This window comes from Grampus griseus (genome assembly GCF_964374135.1).
Source record: "Grampus griseus genome assembly, chromosome: 5".
Classification (NCBI taxonomy): domain Eukaryota; kingdom Metazoa; phylum Chordata; class Mammalia; order Artiodactyla; family Delphinidae; genus Grampus; species Grampus griseus.
In genome coordinates this window covers 14,144,691-14,165,382 of record NC_138998.1, presented here as the reverse complement: position 1 = coordinate 14,165,382, position 20,692 = coordinate 14,144,691, and the positions used below count along the sequence as shown (strand labels likewise).

Genomic DNA, 20,692 nt, shown 5'->3' with positions numbered 1-20,692 from the left:
TGTAAGGGGAAAAAGGGAGATTCTTAGGTGACAGGAATGTTCTATATCAAGATTGTGGTGATAGCAATTACATGACTTTATACATTTGACAAAATTCACAGAATTATACTTGGGTAACTTTATTATATATAAAATAATATCTTAAACCTTATTAAAAAAGAGTTTGTAACAGCGGTAACATTTTTTTTATATGTTGCACTTCCAGATACTCTATAATGAATATGTACTTTAAAAATCAGAATAAAAATGCCATGTAAAAACAATTAGCATATTATAAATATATTACACTACATGATCACAGTTACTTAAAAATATACACAGACTCAGAGCTAAAAGAGGGGAAGGAAAATTACCATTTACTTTGGGTAACAGAGTACGAAAATAAATTCTTCCTACAGCTCTTCTATGATTTCTAACTTGTAGGGTGGACCTTGTTTTGAAAATGAAGACGTGAAAATCACTTGCAATATTGGTATAAATGTATCTAGAGCTTTTGCCCAAGTTAACGAATTAGGAAGGTGTCGCATGGACTCACTTTTCGAAGACACTTCGTAAAGATTATCCAGTGGTTTATTTCTTGTTTTGTTTTTCTGTAAGTTTCTCTTTCAGGGTCATTTTTTTTAAGAGTTATCCTTGGTACCACTCAGAATGGTGAGGCAAATAGTTTTCTTCGTAATTTAGTATCTTATTCTTTAAAACTACCAAATTGCAGATAGTTCTGAGACCTGGAATACATTTTTCACTAAGTAACACCCTATTCTGTAAACAAAAGAAAAACATAAATAGCACCTTCAGGCAAAATTTCCATCTTGACTGGCTATAGAGAAGACATAAATTGGAGGTGATAATAACTCCTCTGATCTCTCTGAATAGCTCATCTGTTAAACAGTTCTGCAGGAACATTTTCCCCATTTATGGAGATTAAATATTTGTCTATGAACATGCAGCCAATTAACTAGTAATCTGTTTTTACAGATTTTTAAAATGCTTTCTGCCGAGACCGTTTTGGCCAACTGACTGAATTTAAACTGGATAGTAAAAGCAAGCCAAAAAAAAAAAAAAGCACAAACATAAAAACAAATGTTCTTATAGAATAGGACCTAATTATCACCTTCAGTTTAGGGGCAAAACTAATATGCCACAAAATGACCCAGTATAAGAATTCAGTGAGAGGCAGATCACTTTTGGGATACTAGCCAAGAGAATGGACTTAGAACACACAAATACATTCAAAACCCTAGAAGGCAATGATAGGTTGACATACATTCCCAGAAATGGAAGCAGTACCTGAACCAGTGCTGTTAAGATCACCATAGAATTATCAATCAACCCCAGTCATCATATGATACTCCTTTCCTTTGGCTTCTTTGGAAGGCACAATACAATCTGTAGTTTTTAGGGTGTAGCAGGATGATCTTCCTATGTCTATTTTTTCCCAATATTTCCAGTACTACAACTTTTCTCAGACATAGGGTCAGACTGTTAGATCACAAAATAAGTGATAGAAGCCTCAGCAAACAACACTCAACAACGGATAGTATGTGTTTCAGTTAATACCCTTCTGCCAAGTTATACAAAAGATCCTACTAAAAGTGGCTAGAACAAAGAAGGGTTTATTACATCAGAATAAGTCCATGTGCAGGGCAGTTGCAAAGTCTGGATAATTCAACAGCTCACTAGCATTATCAAGGACTCTGGTGATTTCCACCTGCCCGCTGAGCCAACCTTGTGATCCTAAGAGGGTTGCAGCAGCTCCAAGTGCCAGAGTCAGACAAAACAATGTTCAAAGGAGGAACACAGAATTTCCTTCTTTAAGTCTATTAGTGAGGAAAATCTTCTCAGATGCCCCCTTGCAGATCTCTTCTCAGCTTCCATTAGCCAGGACAGGCTCACATATTCATGCCTCATCAGTTACTTATAAGGAGAAAAAGACCATGCATGATTGGCTTAGAACAATCCAATTCACCCTTGGGGAAGAGGGTCCAACATCCCTGGGAACAAGGCTGCACAGAGGAGGGGACACATGAACAAGCAACCAGGAAGGGAGGGACAAAATGGTTGTTGGATAGCAACCAACAGTATTTGTCAAAATCTGACAGGGCTAAAAACATACAGTACATGTCACACTAGCTTCCACTGGCTGAGAGGGTAAAGTAGCACTCAGAGCATGGGGAAGAAAAGTCTAACATAATGGATTGTTTAAAAAAATGTTTCAAATAATAACTGTAACTAAGTACACAATACATGCCAGACACTAGTCTATGCACTTTACATATGAAAACATATTTAATCCTCATAATTGTTACCTGTATTTTACAGATAAGGAAAAGGAAACAGAGAGAAGCCAAGTAATTTGCCTAAGATACGTGGTAAGTGATGGAGCTAAAATTTGAACTTAGATAGGCTCTAGACCCATGCTCTCAATTGCTACATTACACTGCACAGGGTGATGTAAAAGTGGTACAAATATATTCTAAGATAAAAAACCATCAGATAAACCAAGGGATAGGTGGAGATGCAGAAAGCAACCCAAAAAGCTAGCCGAGATTTACACACTGTACATTTTATTAAATACTGGGCTTTATTACAACAAATTAATTTACTTCTGATAGAAGTTTCATTAGAAGAAATGTGGATGTGTTCAAATTCTTATTTGATACTGCTTTTTGGCTAACCATTCTATTTTTACTGATTCTATACTCAGTCATTATGGGCAGAGAGATTAATCTTTCATAACAGAACAAAGGAATTTCTCAAGTGGTACAACATTCAAAATATATGAGGAATACTCTCAAAATGTGGACATGACCACTACAGAGTAACTTTTTTATGGTATATTTATAATAGCTACAGATGACACTGTTAACTCATGCACATTAAGTCTTTATTTACTACCTACTGAAGGTTTCTACCTTACACATGAAAATTATTCATGTCCTGGGGTTTGACATCTACTCAAAAGTTAAACCATGATGGAAAATGGCTATCAAACTGGCTTTTCAGGGCACCACAGAAAAGCCATCAGCTGTAATATCCATCCTGAAATCGTGGTGGCAAGTTCCTGGGAGTTGCTTTTTCCTGTGTTTTGAGCAAGTCTATAATAGCTGAGAGTACTGCACAGTCTCTGGATTTAGTGTCCTTCCAGTCTACAGGATGGGGACTTTCAATCTTCTCTTGCAGAAGGATATCTAGTTCCTTTCTTAATTCCTGAAGTTGGAAAAATTATACATGTTCAACAAAGGCAGATGTACTATCAAACAATGTAATAAATGAAAGTGACTTCAGCTGGTACAAGAAATTTAATAAGCTATTATACAAAAAGACTGAAATATCTAATGAGCAACTAACTAAAGTGTGGTTATGAGTAGCCAACTTAAGTAAAAAAATTCAAACTTTTATCACATTGAGCCATTTAGAATGGTTGGTCTGTAACTATCTCAAAAACCAATTCAGAAAAACTATGAATCAATTTCTCAGCACAATTTCCTCTGTTGAAATAAAGCAAGAAATATTTAACGTAACATGTATAACACTTGGAAGAACAAAACCACAAGACCACATACTAACTTGTATGCAGAATCAAAGACAATCATGTAAAGTCAGTCACCTTAACAAGATGGGCAATTCTTGCTGGAGACTGAAAGATAATCCATTCATCTACAGCAATAGTCTCCTGATCATTATCCTTCTGAATGGAAATATCACCTCCAAAGAACAAGAGACAGTATGGAGAAACTTCTGTGCAGTCATACAAGTATATCTATAATGAGAATTAAGGCAAATAAATACATTAAGGAGTCTGAAAGAATTATTGTCACATTAACTCAATAATATCACTAGTATCAATCTATTAGTGCTTTCCTTCTAAAACAGGTATTATCCTTTTAGTGTAATTACAGAGACTAAATTTGAAGAAATACCATTTAAACAAGCCATTCTTACTTCAGAGAACAAAGGAGTTTTATATTTTTGTTTCAACTTAATCAATAGCACTGTTCTGTAAACAAAATATTGCCTAAGTGATAAAACCAAAACACTAATGTAGCTGAAGTTCTTTTTATTTATATATTAACAGAATTCCCACTTAATATTCTGACCAATACTTGTATATTGACAGGCCAACAAAATTCTCTGAAAAGTGTAAACTCTTATATACCATAAGATGCCAGTATGTCTTGAAAGCAGGCTCTGAAAGAAAATTATGCAAATCAAATAACCATCCCAATTAATTAAAATACAAAGATACATCATGACAGATCTGCACATTAAAAGTATAGGTTATCTGCTTAAAGAAGGTATAAGTCATGTCATAAAAAAAAATTTTTTAAAGAATAAATTTTGTTTATAATTATGAAAACTATACAATTTTAAAAATACAACCAGACTGTTATTCAGACCCATGGTTACTTTATGTATTCACTTACACTACTTGTTCTCATCTTCAGGTGATAGATAAGCCAGTTGTAGTGAAACTCTGTTTGCTCCACATTAACGGATTTGGGATGAATAGCAACTAGTCCATCAGTTTTTGTGTAAACTTTCACCCTTAAAAAAAGTTAAAATGTAGTTTAAAAACAAAACAAAACAAAACTCCGGAGGATTCCAAACTAATCCCAGAATCAAAACAAACTCCACAGATGAGTTCAATTTATTTTTGCAATATAAATTTCCGAATTTTTGTTTTAATAAGACATAGAAAAACAATTGGCTAAATAAGAGTACTCTAAATCATACAACAAATCCTTTTCTTATAGGTGTAATTACTCAACATATTAGAAAGATGACAAAATATTCCCTAATTATGTTAGTATATATACTATACCAGTAAAGTACAAAAAATGAAATACCTGATATAATTCTAAGTGAATCAGACCAAGAGAATAGTCTGTACATTTTACTGTAAGTCATGCTACTGATAATTTACCGTCAATTTACAGAGTAACTGTGAAATGATCTAAAATTTAAAATGAAGAATTTTGTTTAAAAGGGAGTTAGCTAAAACTGGTTTTTAAAAACCTATTCTAAAATACGTTTTAAATGGTCTCACATTCACTGAACTCCCCCCACCCTTCAAAACAGGAATACTTGGAATAAATGTACACAGCTCTAGTTCAATCTCTCCATTTTTACGGGTCCTTCCTTTGATAGTCACAAAAATTTCACCTCAATTTGTAGGAGTCTTTAATTAATATTATTCAACAGGGAGATGTCTGATAGTTTATATAGTCAGTGGTAATTACAGAATAAAGCTGATAATCCATTAATCCTTCCTCTTTGTTTTTAAGAGCATCTTTTTCATGGTTCTAGAAATCCATAATATGTCTACCAAAATCTGAATCACAGTCATGAGCCATTATTCAGAATAAAATGAGCAACTGCTTTTCCTCACCGCACAGTCAATTTAACCAATGCCATCCTGCAACCCTACATCACCAGAACAGCAGGGTTTGGCAAACTTTTTCTATACAGGACCAGAGAGAAAATATTTTATGCTTTGCGGACCTTCTGTCACAACTACTCAACTCTGCTAGTGCAGGTGGAAAGCAGGCACAAACAACATGTGAACAAACAGGCACAGATGTGTTCCAACAAAAACTTAAACTCTTAGCCAGTATGCCAAAATGTGCTGACTAGACCAAAACAAAGCATAAACCCAAAGAAACTACCTTTCTTTCATAAAGCCTTCCCAGGATGGCAGAGGGATATATAAAATGTTTGTATTTCAAGGAGTCTCTCTGTTAAGCTACCTGTAAGTTTAGGGATAGATATGAAGAAGAATTTGACAAAGTACTGATGTCAAAAAAGTACTCAGATCACTTAAAATGTGGATAATCCAACTACAGTGATTAAAATTCATGTTACCCATAATCTTCCACGTGAGAATAGGGTTTCTCAACATCAGCATTCTTGACATATTGAATTTTCTGTTGTGGGGGACTGTCTTGTGCATTATGGAATGCCTAATAGCATCCCTGACCTCTATGTACTAGATGCTAGTAGTACATACTCCTCCACTTATAACAACCACAGATGTCTGCAGACATTATCAAATGTCCCCAGGGAGGCAAAATCACCCAGGTTGAGAACCACTGCACTGCTGCACTCTAGGCTATCTCTGAGGTCTATATTTTTTCATGTTTACAGAACATCCAACTTTTTCATCTAACATCAGTTCAAATATTTTATGTCAATATACAGTGATGTTTTATACGCCTAACAGAAATGCCATATAATATGGTCTTACAAAACCATAATTTCCCCACTGCTACTAGACATCTATGTTGTTTATAATATACCTGTCAAAAAACATTTGGAATTACTTCCTTAGAAAATATTAAATTCAAATATTCACTTATGAATCCACGGGGCCAGTGACTATTTTAATGACTGCTGATACATAATTCTAATCTAAACTGTCTTCCAAAAGCATGGCACCAATTCACATACCACTAGCCATTTTTGACTTTCAGTTTCTCTTTTTTCCTCACTGGAATGAATTCTTTTACTGGGCAAAAATATGCCTTATTTGTTGTCTCCAATTACAACTAAGGCTGACTCTATTTGTACATACATTTAAAGTTATACTTTATTTCTCAAAATAGTAAAATCACCACAATTTTATTCAAAGATCTCAAGTAGAAAATTACTTGTTTTAAAAGAGAGGAAAAGGGCTTCCCTGGTGGTGCAGTGGTTGAGAGTCCGCCTGCTGATGCAGGGGACACAGGTGCGTGCCCCGGTCCGGGAAGATCCCACATGCTGCGGAGCAGCTGGGCCCGAGAGCCATGGCCACTGAGCCTGCACGTCCAGAGCCTGTGCTCTGCGGCGAGAGGGGCCGCAGCGGTGAGAGGCCCGCGTACCGCAAAAAAAAAAAAGAAGAGGAAAAAAATATCCTGAAACAAAATTTACTCTGAACAAGGTATAGCTGGCTTACTGTTCTCATATTTACATTGATATTATATTTCACTAACATTCTTTGTGAAAAATGGGTGATGAAGCAGCAGACTCCAGGGATGTGCTATGAGGGAAAGTGATGCCCATGGTAAACAGTTTGCCTTCTCTTCAATGACCAAAAGTAACAAGAACATGGCCCTATTATGAGAAAGAACAAATGTACAATATAAGCCCTGTTGCAGTAGAGGATTTCGAAAGTTTGAGAGAACTACAAATAATTCATAATAATCTTCAATGCTTACATTTTTCTTTTTTTACCCAAATTTAGTCGGATTTTAGCAACTTTGGGATATAAACCAGCACAGATGACAGCTTTAATTATCTTCTCATTATCTATTGGGGTGGGAAGGTAGAGAAAAAAAAGTAAAATATGGATACAACTGACAACAGCAGCAAGTTATTTACACTGTACTTTCTGCTTTACCTGAATTTATATTAGATTTTGGATCTTTAGGATTTCTACTGCTTACAAATCCAGCTCCAAGAAGATGCTCAGCAAACTGCCCTTTCATGTTATGCAGCATCTAGGGAGCAATGGTAACAAACAGAACTAGAATACCTTTCACACAAATTGATAGGGGTTATAAAGCATGTACTCATAAATAAATTTAGCTTTGAGCTTTCCCTGCTTTATGAAACACTTTTGTAAAAATGTGATGTTTTGGAGCAGGGGTTGGTAAACTACAAAATTTATAAAAACCTGTTTTTGTCAATAAAGTTTTACTGGAACAAAACAACACCCATTCATCAACACACTATCTTTGGTTGCTTTTGCATTATAATGGCAGAGGTGAGCAGTTGCAACAGAAACCATATGGATTGTAAGCCAAAAATATTTATTGTCCAATCTTAAGGCTTGCCTGCTGTAGGGAATAACAACCGATGTTTAAGGATCACTTCAGTTTACAAAAAGGCTCATAATTTTCAAAATTGCTCTCTATCCCATATTTTGAAAACAAAACAAAACAGGAAAGCATAGAGAAAATAACCAACATCCATATATGTACTACTGAAAATTAACTACTGTTACATCCTGGCACAAAAGCTTAAGGCCTGTTTCTTGTGTTTATTTATAAGAAAAATCACTCTTTGGGTAAAAATGATACGTGACTCATTATAAAAAGCATTCAAGTAGTATAGCAAAGTACAAAAGAAGACTACCCTAATCTCAATACTGTCAGAAATATCATTAACTAAGTAAATATTGCAGACACTTACTATGCATTTATATGGACAGAAGAATTAGACAAAAATGCTATCCTAATAACGGGATAATGTAAACATAGAAGCTGTTTTTACAAAAGCATTCAAATTAATTTTAGTTCAATTTAAGGAAGTTAAAAAGAAATGAAACTGAACTAAATGAATCTTACATTCTTATAATCATAAGAGATATTTAATAAAGGATCCTTGCGAGCTTAAAGTAAGAGATTATGAGACATAAAATTGTCACATTTAAGTATATATCCCTTTTATGAATTATGTGACTTTAGTTTCCCCACCTACATTCTCTTATAACTGACTCTCTAGGTCATCTCCTGGTTTCTATCACCATTATTTTATATTGTTCAGGATAATAACCTTTATTCTGTATCCATAATTCCCAATACTGTTTTGCATTTTTCCATATTTAGTTTCAGTATCTACCACCAGCTGACTTAGCATGTACTCTCCATTCCTGAATTCTTTCTGATTCACTTCTTAATAGGCAGCATTTCATTGTCAGTAAATATTTCAAGATCAACTCATGGGTGCAGTATTTCAAGTGCTTTCTTGAATGCCTGTCATTTTTCTTTATACTTGAATTAGTATCTTGACTGGATATAATATTTTCAAAAAACACTTCGTTGGATTCAACCATCTTTTTTCATACTGTACTTCATTTTTTCCACTTAAGGGAAATGTTCTTACAATGTATCTCTAAATACATATTCAATTACTCTTAAATTTTCTATGTAGAGACACCTATTACCTTTTTTTCCATTGGCTGTAGTATCTTTCAGAGTTATTACCCTTCTTTTCATTCTGTTAATGTTTGGGCACTTTTGATTAAATATTCTAGATTCTGGATTCTTTTACTCCCGTAGATTTGTTAAATCTATGCCACAAAGATGGAGTGTACATGTACTGGGGGAAGGTGAGGATATTTCTACTCCCACTGGCTTGAGATCACTTCTCCAGTTCAGTGCAGAGTCTGAAGTCTGATGTGCATCTGCCCTGTTAATTGTTCACTTTCTTCTATTTCACAAGTGCCTCCTGTCCAGTGTTTTCTCACTACACTAAGTCAGTTGAAGATAAAAATACCTACCCAAAAGTTAAAGAAAAGATACTCGCTCTGAGATTTTAAAACAGATTTTAGGAGTATTAGTGAAAATTTTCAGGATGAATCATCAAAATGGTGCAGGAACAGTAATCGAGCCTCTCTGTGTTTTCCTGCTAAACTTTGGGCTCTTTTTTTTTCTTAGCCATTAGTTTTTTGTTTATTATGCTATACACCTTTTTTGTTTTGTTGCAGTTGATTTAATAAAGATTCCTTTTATGATTCTGTATAATGATTCAAATTCATAAGACACACTCACACAAAAGTTAAGCAAAAACTTAACTTTTTGCTATAGATTTGACTACACAAAATACATATAAGTCCCTAACCTAACATATCAGAAGCACTTCAAAACATTCACCATTACCTGCAGTGTGTTTGAAGACAGAAAATATTCCCAGCAATAGTCTTTTTCATATCTGAAACCACGTTGTCTAGCTGCTTCCCAGCCCTATGAAGAAAAGTATTGATATTGTTCCCCAAAGCAAAGACTGCTTACCAGTTTGTCTTTATTTTGGTAATAATTTTACTTTCTACTGATATTTCATTTTCTTGTAAAAAAATTCAAAGAATTTCCAAAGTAACAAACTAAAAAAACATAAACTCCCCATGATCCTAGTTGTTAAGAGATAACCAAAACTGAATTTGCAGACCTTTCTTTACACAAAAAAGAGCAAGTTATCTAGTAACATACTGTGCATTTTACATAAAATAGCATCATTCTGTACATGATTGTATTAATCAAAATGAGCACTCTGTTGAACAAATTTCAATGCTATTATATATTTTCAACTTCAAAAATATATTGTTTTACTTTGCTTTAAGCTAGAGAAGGAGGGAAGATGGGAAAAAAGAAAATACTGAATGAGCTCAAAAGGATAAACTTTCCCATAATAGGTAGTACAAAACTGAGACTAGAACTACAGTAAAAAGATGCTGTCTCTATACACCAAATTACATTTAAATGTTGCAAAGATGGATGATAAATGTTTATCCTCGGATAAGCTTGTCTATAAGAGAAAAAATCTCTTTATCCTGAATAGTGTACATGACTATCATGCTCTATCAAAAATGGTAAATCTGAATACATGCATAGTTTATTAATGAACAAAAAGGGACCTTCTGTCATAAATGTCAGTAAGACAAAGATACAAAAGAATAATAGCAAATAAAATTTTAAAATAAACTGTTCACTTGTTCTATTGTTATCAAAACACAAATATAGACTTTTTTCCAAAAGGGTAAATGTAATGAGCTATCACAAAATTGAAAAATGATGTACAATTTTTTTCCAAATGTTCACCTAATTTTAGGCATTCTCATTTAGCAGTTTATTCCTGATAACTATAATACAGATTTTTAAAATTTAAAGATATTCCTTTTACCTCAAATGCATTCACAACTGTCAGGTGATCACTTTTAGTATCCTTTGCCAATTCCTTTCTTCTTGCATCTGCGACCTTTTCTTTTCCCTTAAAACAGATGAAGGCAACTTAAATTGCTCTGATGGTATATAACAGAGAATGGCATTCTAATAAAAAGCCAATGAAAAATCTATCTAAGAAAACAACTACCCTGTGTATCTAAAAATACCTGGGCTTTTACTTGTATCTTTCTTACCAGTGGAATCACAAAGGGATCTCTGAAGCTAAGACTAGCAGCAATGGTGAGCACCGGGTCGAGGCAACAGAACAGAGCTCCAAAAAGAATCATTTTTCCAATGTGTGGCTCAACTGGTAATCGTGCTAAGTGGACTCCAAGAGATGTCAATTCTTCTTGTTTATCCAAAGCGTTCTGTAAAGTAAGAGTTTATGTTTAAAACACATTGTAAGCACCACATTTTAGTTTGCTTAAGAAAAATATAATAGGCCACTCTTAAGTCCAAATGCCCTAATATTGTTCAGCTTTAGTTCTCTTCATCAAAACATAAGTTTGCAACATAAGTTTTGAGGTCAGCAAAGGTTAGAAACTTACTTAAACAGAAACAACTTGGCTTTACTATAAATGGTGGAAGAGAAATGAGAGAAATAACACACCAGTAAGTCTTCAAATAAAATCACCCAGTAAAGTACAAGAGTTGTAGGAGAAATAAAACAAAAAATGAGACACTATTACATATTTGGAATATAGAATGCATAGCCCCTAGATTCTAGTACTTTAGGAGACATAAGACAGGAGAGCAAGAGATAAAATATTTATCTAGAACCCCCCACAACGGGGTGACTTCTGCTCTGATTACCTAGGTAATTTGATCCAATCATCCTACTGAGCACAGATGGAAAAGCTGCTTGAAGACTGAGGAGTTACAAAAGAATTACAAAAATCACAAGTCCAGGATTAGGGGAGGGACAGAAGTCCAAGGAAGTGAACCCAACATTGGGGCATCTTTTCCCAGAAGAAGCAACATAAATCCTCTCTGGAAGAAATTACCATCACCCCAAGCTCCAAGTTTTTATCTACAAAGACCTCTGTAAATACAATGTCTAGTACACATTCAAAATAACAAGATTTGAACAACAACAAAAATAATAAAAAATATAACTCAATTGCCCACCCCCCCTCACTGGCAACCAACCACTAGTTTGTTATGGGGTGGGAGAGTGGGAGGTACAAACTATTGGGTGTAGAACAGACTACGAGGATGTATTGTACAACATGGGGAATATAGCCAATATTTTGTAATAACTGTAAATGGAGTGTAACCTTTAAAAACTGTATAAAAATGTAAAAATTTAAATTAAAAAACAGAACAAAAATAACTCAAATGTCTCATTAGACAAAGATCTCTACTAAACATTTATGGAGGAAATAACCTCAATCTTATAAAAACTCTTTCAGTGAATAGGAAAAAAACAAAACAAAACCTCTCCACTTGTTTTCTGAGCCTAGCATAATCTTGGTACCAACTTGACAAGGGACATCTGGAAAAAGGGAAACTAAATAATCTTACGCATGAGAAACTCAAAATAAAATAATGGCATACTGGATCCCAGCAAGATAGGTTTGTTTCTGGAATGAAAGTTGGTTTAACAATTGAAAAATCAATGTAATTCAATATATTACAAATTTAACAAAAAAAACAGCATAATTGTATAATCTCATTAGAGGCAGAAAAGGTATTTGATAAAATCCATTATCCATGCATGATAAAAATCTCTTAGTAAATTAAGAATAGAAACTTCCTTAATTTGATAGTTTCCACCAAAAATCTTCAAAAAACATGCTCAACGAATTTTTGACAGGTTTTCCTTTGAGAATAAGAACATAAGAGTGCACACTATCATAACACTTCTGCTCAACATTGTACTAAGGATCCTGGATGACAGCTGGAAAGGAATAAAATTGCAATTATTTATAGATGTGACTGTGTACTCAAAAATCTACATATAGTTATCAGAGTAAGTGGGTTTCATAGCATTGATGAATGCAAGGTCAACATTCAAAACCAATTTGATTTCTGTATATCAGACTCACAAGAAAATGAAAAATTTTGAAGTCTGAATATAATCCAGAAATACTACAAACCAGATATAAATCTTTTAAAAAGTTCTATAATACACAGAAAACGCTGAAACACCAAGAGATTAAATAACTAAATCAATGGGACAGATCATGTTCTTGTTTGGTAAGACTCAATATTATAATTAAGGCAGTGTGACACCAGCTCAAGATAGAAATATACACCAATAGAATAAAGGAGAGCCTACAAACAGACAAATAAATCCATAGACACCTGATCTATGACTATGGCTGCAGAACAAAGAGGAAAAGGATGAACTTTTCTATAAATGGTTTCGGTCAACTGCTCTACATATCTAAAAACTTTGATTCCTACCTCACCTACACACACACACACACACACACACACATCCATTGCAGATGGATTATATAGCTAAGTGTGAAAAAGAAAACAAAGTTAAAACAATATATCGTCATGACTCCAGGGTAGAGAAAAACTTACTAAAGGACAAAAAGCAGTAACAATAAAGAAAAAGACTGATACATTTGACCACATTAAAATTAGGAATTTCAGTTTATCAAACCACTGTTAGAAAGTGAAAAGGTAAAAATATAGACATGTGCAATACACAGCTGACAAAAGGCTCAGATCAAGAGTACACGAAGAGTATATAATGACCTCCTACAATGTAATAGAAAAACAGGCATCAATAATTTATAAATGAGACTATCCAAATGGGCAATAAGCATAAAAAGCTGCCTACAAATTCAACAGCAGTCATGGTAATGCAAACTAAAGCCACAAAACTACTACATACCTATCAACATGCTTAGAATAAAAGACTACAGGTTGGTGATGCTATAGAGCTGAGAATGTTCACCTACCACTGACACTGGTAGGAGTGTAAGTAGTTTGACAACTTTGGGAAATGGTTGGGCATTACCTACCGAAGTTAATCATACACATACGTTATGACTCAGTGAATTCACTCAAGTGTACACCCATGAGAAATACTTAAACACGTGCACCAAGAAACAATAAATATTGAAGAACAGTCATACCAGCACTATATGTAACTGCCTCAAATTGGAAATAACAAAAATGCCTTTCAGTAGTCATATAATAAAATACGGTAAAGAAATGAAAATGAATGAACTATAGCTGAAAGCAATAAGGCACATGAATCTCACAATGTTTCAGTGAAAGAATACAGAACCCCATTCCCCCTTGCAAAAAAAAAAAAAAAACACATCCTGTGTGAGTTCATGTAAAGTTCGCAAAAGGCCAAGTTAAACTGAGCTCTTTAAAGATGTATACTGGTATGGTAAAACCATCAAGAAAAACAAGCAAGAGATTACCATTAAAGTCATGATAGAGGTTATTTTTGAGCCTGAGAGTAGAGTAATTGGGCGAGGGTAGGAATTGGTTTTTAGGATACTGGAAATGTTCTTAACTTCTTGACATGAATAAAAATAAGAGTGCTCACTTTGTGATAAACCATTAAGCTGGACATTTTTGTTTTACTCTTTTACCCTGGATGGGCATGCTGTATTGCACAATAAGAAGTTTTTTTTCAAAATGTAGGCTTCAGACCCTACTGTTGGCAAGGATTTTCCAAGCCTTTTCACAATTTCGTTGCCTACAAATGGCTAAGTAAAGACTGGTTCTTAAATTCAGTTGGGAGAGGAAGTCATCCCACTCTGGCTTCAGACTCCAGCCGCCCTCTGGTTGTCTGTCTCTACCACAAATAATACGTTGATTCTCTGATCACCCCGTAGCCCTCTACTGCTGTTCTATTCGATAAAAGTCTGGAGGGGAAGAGAGGTCAGGAGTAAAACCGCACTGCTCCCTAAAATACCAGTAACCTCACTAAATCTAATCCAAATTCCAACAAAGATGGTCAGATAAGTTACAATGCTTTTCATTTAAACAACTTAATACTCACATTAAGAGCTTATTTTTACATGGACCAAATTCTCAAATTTATCTACATGGATGGGCACAAATAAAATTGAAATACGTAAAATACATCTTCAGCATCCTCTAGCCCAGTACTAACCAACAGAACTTGCAGCATTGACAGAAATGTCTATTTCTGCACTGATTATGTGGTAGCCACTAGCCATATGTGCCTACTGAACATCTAAAATGTGCAAGTGTGACCAAGATATTGAATTTGTAATTTAATTCAAAATTTAAATTTAAACAGTCACCTATGGCTAGTGGCTACTGTGTTGGAACACACAGCTCTATTCTTTCTCTCCACTTTGGGTATTAACTCACTCACTAATTCTCTCCAGTCCTGTGCCGCTTCTCAACATGGTCTCATGAAGGGATGGCTACCAACTAAGTGGTCACTTGACTAAGACACTGAAACTAGTTCCTCAAAACACTGACTTCATAAAAGAATCTAAGGGAAAAAGCTGTAAGAATCAAATGATAGGTAGGGGGATAGGATATTTTGGAGAAAAGCCACCTGCTAGTATTCCTTCAAAAATAGAAGAGCTGCCTTTATAAAATGTTCACACTGTTATTAAGTTACCTGGATTTGACAAAAGCTCTAAAAACATTATGGTAATCAGAAAGAGTAGAATAAAGCAACCAAATTCATTTCTAGAATACAAATGAAGAGGACCAGTAATTGAAAGATTTCAAAATTTTATGTAATTTGAAATCAGGCCTATAATGAAAAAACTTGTGTGGAAAGAGCCCAGTATAAGAAAACTCACAAAGGTATCATTTTATAACTTTCTAATTTATATTTCATATTCCAAGCTGAATAGCCAAAAAGTGAATCAATCTGGCACTGCACATTCATTGGCCTACCTTGCCACAATGAAAGTAAATTTTATAATTAGCTGGATTACTTACTTTAACACTCTAAGTTAGAATTTTTTTAAAAATCAAACTTACCAGTTCCATCAGGTGTTTTATGGAAAGTAGCACTGCTTCATTCGATGGTGGATCCATTAGCCTACTCAGAAAGTAAGCAATTCCACCTAGCCTTAAAATCTGGTGAGAGACAAATATAATTAAACATATATCATATATTGACATAACAGTTTAATCCTGCCTGTGTCACTGACTCAAAATAAAGCATCAAACCTATACACGATTTTCAAGTTAGTTATTTTACCAGGATAAGTAAAAATTATATTTGTGATTCTATAAAAACATGTTTAAAGGCCAACATACTACTTTCTAACACCCACCAACTCTATTAATGAGAAAAGTAGCTGGTTAAAATCTCAATAAACAAGTTGATTACCAATTACCTACAAAATCAGGCAGCTAATTTTATCAAAATACATTAAGATGCTGAAAAAATGGTAAGTAGTCTATAATGAGGGATCTTAAGACGTAACAACAGTAGCTAACAATTACTGGACACTTACTATGTGCCAGGCACTGTTCTAAGAATTTTATATGAAGTTAATTTAAATAACTTGCCCAATATAACAAAACCAGCTTGCCACAGGATGATGTGGGATTCAAACCCACGTAGTCTGGCTCCAGAGCAGTATGTAATTTAAAACTGTTTAGTCAATAACTGATCAAAGCTTTAAAAAATATAATTTACAGTTGACCTTTTTTGAACTGCATGGGTCCACTTACACACCGATTTTTTTTCAATAAATATAGTACTTGCATTTTTATTTTACAGATTTTTAAATTAACTAAGCGTGGGGAAAGGTTTGTGTTCAATCAGAGGTCACAAATATGTAGAATCAAAAGAACTAGGGTTTGAGTCCTGATTCTACCCAAACTGTTTCAACTAACCACCCCTGGGTGAGTCATTTATCAATTCCTTTGTTTTTGAGGCAGAAAAGGCAGCAAGTGGATTTTTGGCAACCCTAATCCCCACGCTGTTCAAGGATCAACCGTACTAACACACAGAGAAAAACAAATGCATGATAAAAATTCTTTCTGGCAGATTAGTATACTACTTTCCTCTATAAAAGATGCTGAAAACTAGAACCCTATTTACTTTCTTAACTCTCCCAGCTAATTTACCTTTATTTGTAAACAAAGTTCTTCCAAAGGCGTTCTCAAAATTTCTGGCAGTTGATAGTCATCTAGAAGGCTTGCTCTAAGACCATTATACAGATGATAGCAATGACCAGGTTGAACTCTTAAAAAAAAAGGGGCGGGGGGTGTATTATCAGTGACTTTTTAGAACTCCAGAGAAAAGACTAGGCAGGGGAAGTAGTCAATATTTCTTTCAAGCCACACCATAACTAATTTACTTATTATTTCATTTTTATTAATCACATATTCCTTCTCCCCACCTGTTTTGAATAAGCTTAAATCCATTAACCCTAAGTCCTAGTTCTAAAAGATACAGGATTGCCTCCCCCTACCAATAATTTGGTTCCCTGTTTCTATCTTACAGATTCCAGACTTCTATTCACAATAACAGCAGTATACGTAGGTTAATCTCTTTGGGCCTTGTGAGCATTTTATGTAACAAATCCCGGTATTATGTTAACCTGTCTATATTATTTTAAAAGCTTTTAGGTATGTGCTATTTATTGAGTTCTCAGAGGGATGTTAGAAATGGTTATTGTTTGCACCTAGTGACCTTAATGATACTATTCTTTGTACAATGTTAAGGACAGATATGAAGAGGTTAATGAATTCATTCATCTTCAAGCAGAATAAAATATTTCTGTAGGCGCTTGCTGTTAAAGGAGGGGGAGGCCCTTTCCTATAGGAATAAATTAATTCTAAAAATCTTACCTATTTCTGTCATGAGTCTACCAAGACCCATTATCTAGTATATTACATGTCTGCAGAAACTAAAAGTAAGAGGGTCTCCACTGAGGACCACGTAGTTAATATAGTTTGCTCTGGCCTCCAACATAATTATCAATCTAATTAGCTTTGCTAAAGGAATTTATATCTAGAGAGTCCACAAGGGACTATTTTCCATTTGAATTAAACACTGTGTGTGTATATATACATATATACGTATAACCGAAATCAGTTTGCTGTACACCAGAAAATAACACACCACTGTAAACCAACTATACTTCAATTAGGAAAAAAAACCCACTGTAATTCCACAGTTAACCTTCACCAGGATAGTGGGGATGAAGAATTAGATAAAATGTAATACTTCATTTACTCTATTTCCATAACTGTTCTCATGGATCAAATCTAAGGCCTAGTGTGCCTAGTGTGTTTACTATTCATTTATAAAAGTGTGCCAAAACCCATTCACCACAGTGAATACTTTTTGAATCAGTATCCAGTAATGACAGGTCTGCATGGGAAAACTCTAATCCTGCTAGGTCCCCAATCAAGGTATGCCCTGGTTAACTGATTAGAAGGTACACTTCGTGAATTAAGCCGTGACTATGCTCAACAGCACCAAATGCATAATCTAATAAACTACCTGGAAGTCAAGTTATACTGGGATAATCAGCAAAGATCATAGCAAGTGAGTCAGAGCTTTAAAGATATAGTACAAACTTAAAGGACTGATAAAATGGTCTGTAAAATTTTCTTTCAACTCTCCTTTCTTTACTTAAGGCAGTATTTGAAGATTAATAGGAATCTTTTTATTCTACGTGTAAGAGGCAAAATAAAAACTCTCTTCTAAAACTCCAGACATGATTCTACTACTCATATGAGTAAGAGTGTAAAAATACTGTGAAGTATGCATTACAACAAATAATAAGTGCAATTATTTGTGTTAAAGGCAAATCTTTTCTCCTACCATTAAAACAGAGATATTTCTATTTCTTCTGTTATCACCACATCAGTGGGGAAAAGGTATTTTCCCTGTGCTTTCATCGGTAACTGATAGTGAAAACCCAGCACAGCTGTGAAGTATACTCATGAGGAGCACAGACTGTGGAGCCAGACTGCCTGGCTTCAAATCCTGGCTCTGCTACTTACAAAACTGTGTGACTTTGGACAGATGACTTAATTTCTTTGTACCTTAATTTCTTTACCCTTAAAATAGAGATAATAACCTATACTTCATAGCATTGTGGTAAGGATTAAGCAAGTTAATGTATATAAAGTATCCATGAGATGATCTGACATTCAAATATTATTAATAGCTATCATTATTAGTAATATATGCTTTTTAAAAAGAAACACAATTATAAGTAATATAGCGAATAACATAAAGAATATTAATTTTAATTAAGCAGAATGAGGAATGAGAGGTAGAAATATCATAAAATAGAAAACTTGGTAGGATAGTTTTTCCAAAGCAACTATGATTAAAACAACTTTCCCATTTAAAAACGTGCTGCAGTTAGTTTTAAAAAATATGAAAGGTAACTGTCCTAAATAAATATTTTTAAATGCCACCAACACATTTTGCTACACAAAATTTTTTTGTTTTTAAGGCTTCATTCAAAGGTCCCATCTTACCTTCCAGCTCGACCTTTCCTTTGTTTAGCATTAGCTTTACTAACCCACTCAGCAGACATTGTACTGATGTTGTTCTGTGTGTCAAAGTGTGTCTCCTTTATTTTTCCTCCATCTATTACATAAACTACATCATCTATGGTAATGCTGTTTAGAAAATAGATATTTAAAAAATGTTAAAAACACATGAAAAATACATTAACCGATAACAGGCCTACAAACAGGGATTTTAAAGCATTTTTTATTAAATCAATTTGATTTTTAGCAGTTCTGGATTTTCACCACTCCTCCCAGTTACCAACATAAGGGGGATCAAGCACCAAATCACAGGCAGCATCAGCAGCTTCAGTGGCAGCACATAGGGCCAATCTTACAGATCATGTGCTAAATTCTTATTTGCCTACAGCCAAACTTCACAACTTGCCTGAGGACTTTTGTACCTAGCTTTATGAGCCCTCCAGTTCCATGATTTAATATCAGTTTCCACAGAATGATCTGTTCCAGCTACCATACTGGTATAGTAGTACCTCCAAGGGAATACAATATATTTTAAATGCTGTATATAACTAATTACCAAACTACCGAACAATTCTACTCCCAACCAGAGAAACTGACCTCAGTCCCCATGCTTCTTTAGGAAAGCGTTAAAACAACCACTTAATAGGCTATTTCTAAAGAGGCTAGAACATTAGTATACGCTGAAAAAAACCCCACGAAACCTATGTTCACTACCGTAACTAAATTAAAATAGCTTTACTTTTAAGAAATTACAAAGTATTTTGTAGAAGAAAAAGATTAAAGTATGTTGTTAATTGATGGGGCTCAAAACTAATGTAATCATCAGTAGTTGGTAATTAAAACAATTTTTACCTAGTCTCTGCAATGTTGGTAGCAATTACTATTTTCCGAACACCAGGAGGGGTTCTTTTAAATACCTGTAAGAATAAATACATCAAAATCCCAAAAGTAAACTAATTTCTGATACATCATTCTTGCAAATAGAGGAATTACTTCAGGTACTGTTCATTTTTAGCAATTCTGTGTTCACTGACATATGCATCTAATATTTATAGATATATTTATACGGTATACATCATCTTCAATACCAGAGAATTCTTTTGGTAAACCAAACTGAATCTCCCACAGATGTCAGAACCTTACCACAAACAAGATTTCAATGAAATGTGATAATTTAAATATAGAGATAATTTGAATTTATAGATATTTAAGTAGTATATAAATTACTAATAATATTTAAATATGATAATTTAAAATTTGTTTTTTAACAAATGCTGGAGAGTATAAACGTTTTATTGTACATCAAACTTTTAAGGAAGAGGGACAGAAGTTTAAAGATAAGAATTATGAATTACCCAAAAGTATAAAGGTAAGATCACCAACCAACCAGGCAGATGCCCAATCATCAGAATGAACGTCAGCTGGCTGTGCCACCGTATACTAGCTTTTTGACTGGATTTAAAAAAAAAAATCCCCTTCACATAGCGAATCCTACAATGTCATGATGGCAAGTACCACCTTGGGTGAAAAGCAAAAAAATGCATAAACTTATCCCC

General features: G+C 34.2%; 1 protein-coding gene across 2 annotated transcripts in view; it reads right to left on the bottom strand.

The window, feature by feature from the left end:
• Window positions 1-603: 603 nt before the first annotated feature.
• Window positions 604-20,692, bottom strand: part of DHX36 (DEAH-box helicase 36) — a 58,441-nt gene continuing 38,352 nt past the window's right edge. For both annotated transcript variants that reach the window (XM_082654519.1, XM_082654520.1), the window contains exons 14-25: window positions 19,989-20,053; window positions 19,122-19,265; window positions 16,746-16,863; window positions 15,645-15,743; window positions 10,892-11,065; window positions 10,657-10,743; window positions 9,639-9,722; window positions 7,376-7,475; window positions 7,194-7,284; window positions 4,425-4,545; window positions 3,608-3,760; window positions 604-3,207 (exon numbers count right to left, since the gene is read on the bottom strand). In XM_082654519.1, the coding sequence (XP_082510645.1) occupies window positions 3,022-3,207; window positions 3,608-3,760; window positions 4,425-4,545; window positions 7,194-7,284; window positions 7,376-7,475; window positions 9,639-9,722; window positions 10,657-10,743; window positions 10,892-11,065; window positions 15,645-15,743; window positions 16,746-16,863; window positions 19,122-19,265; window positions 19,989-20,053 (1,422 nt within the window). In that variant the 3' untranslated portion in view covers window positions 604-3,021. The remainder of the gene's footprint in view (window positions 3,208-3,607; window positions 3,761-4,424; window positions 4,546-7,193; window positions 7,285-7,375; window positions 7,476-9,638; window positions 9,723-10,656; window positions 10,744-10,891; window positions 11,066-15,644; window positions 15,744-16,745; window positions 16,864-19,121; window positions 19,266-19,988; window positions 20,054-20,692) is intronic.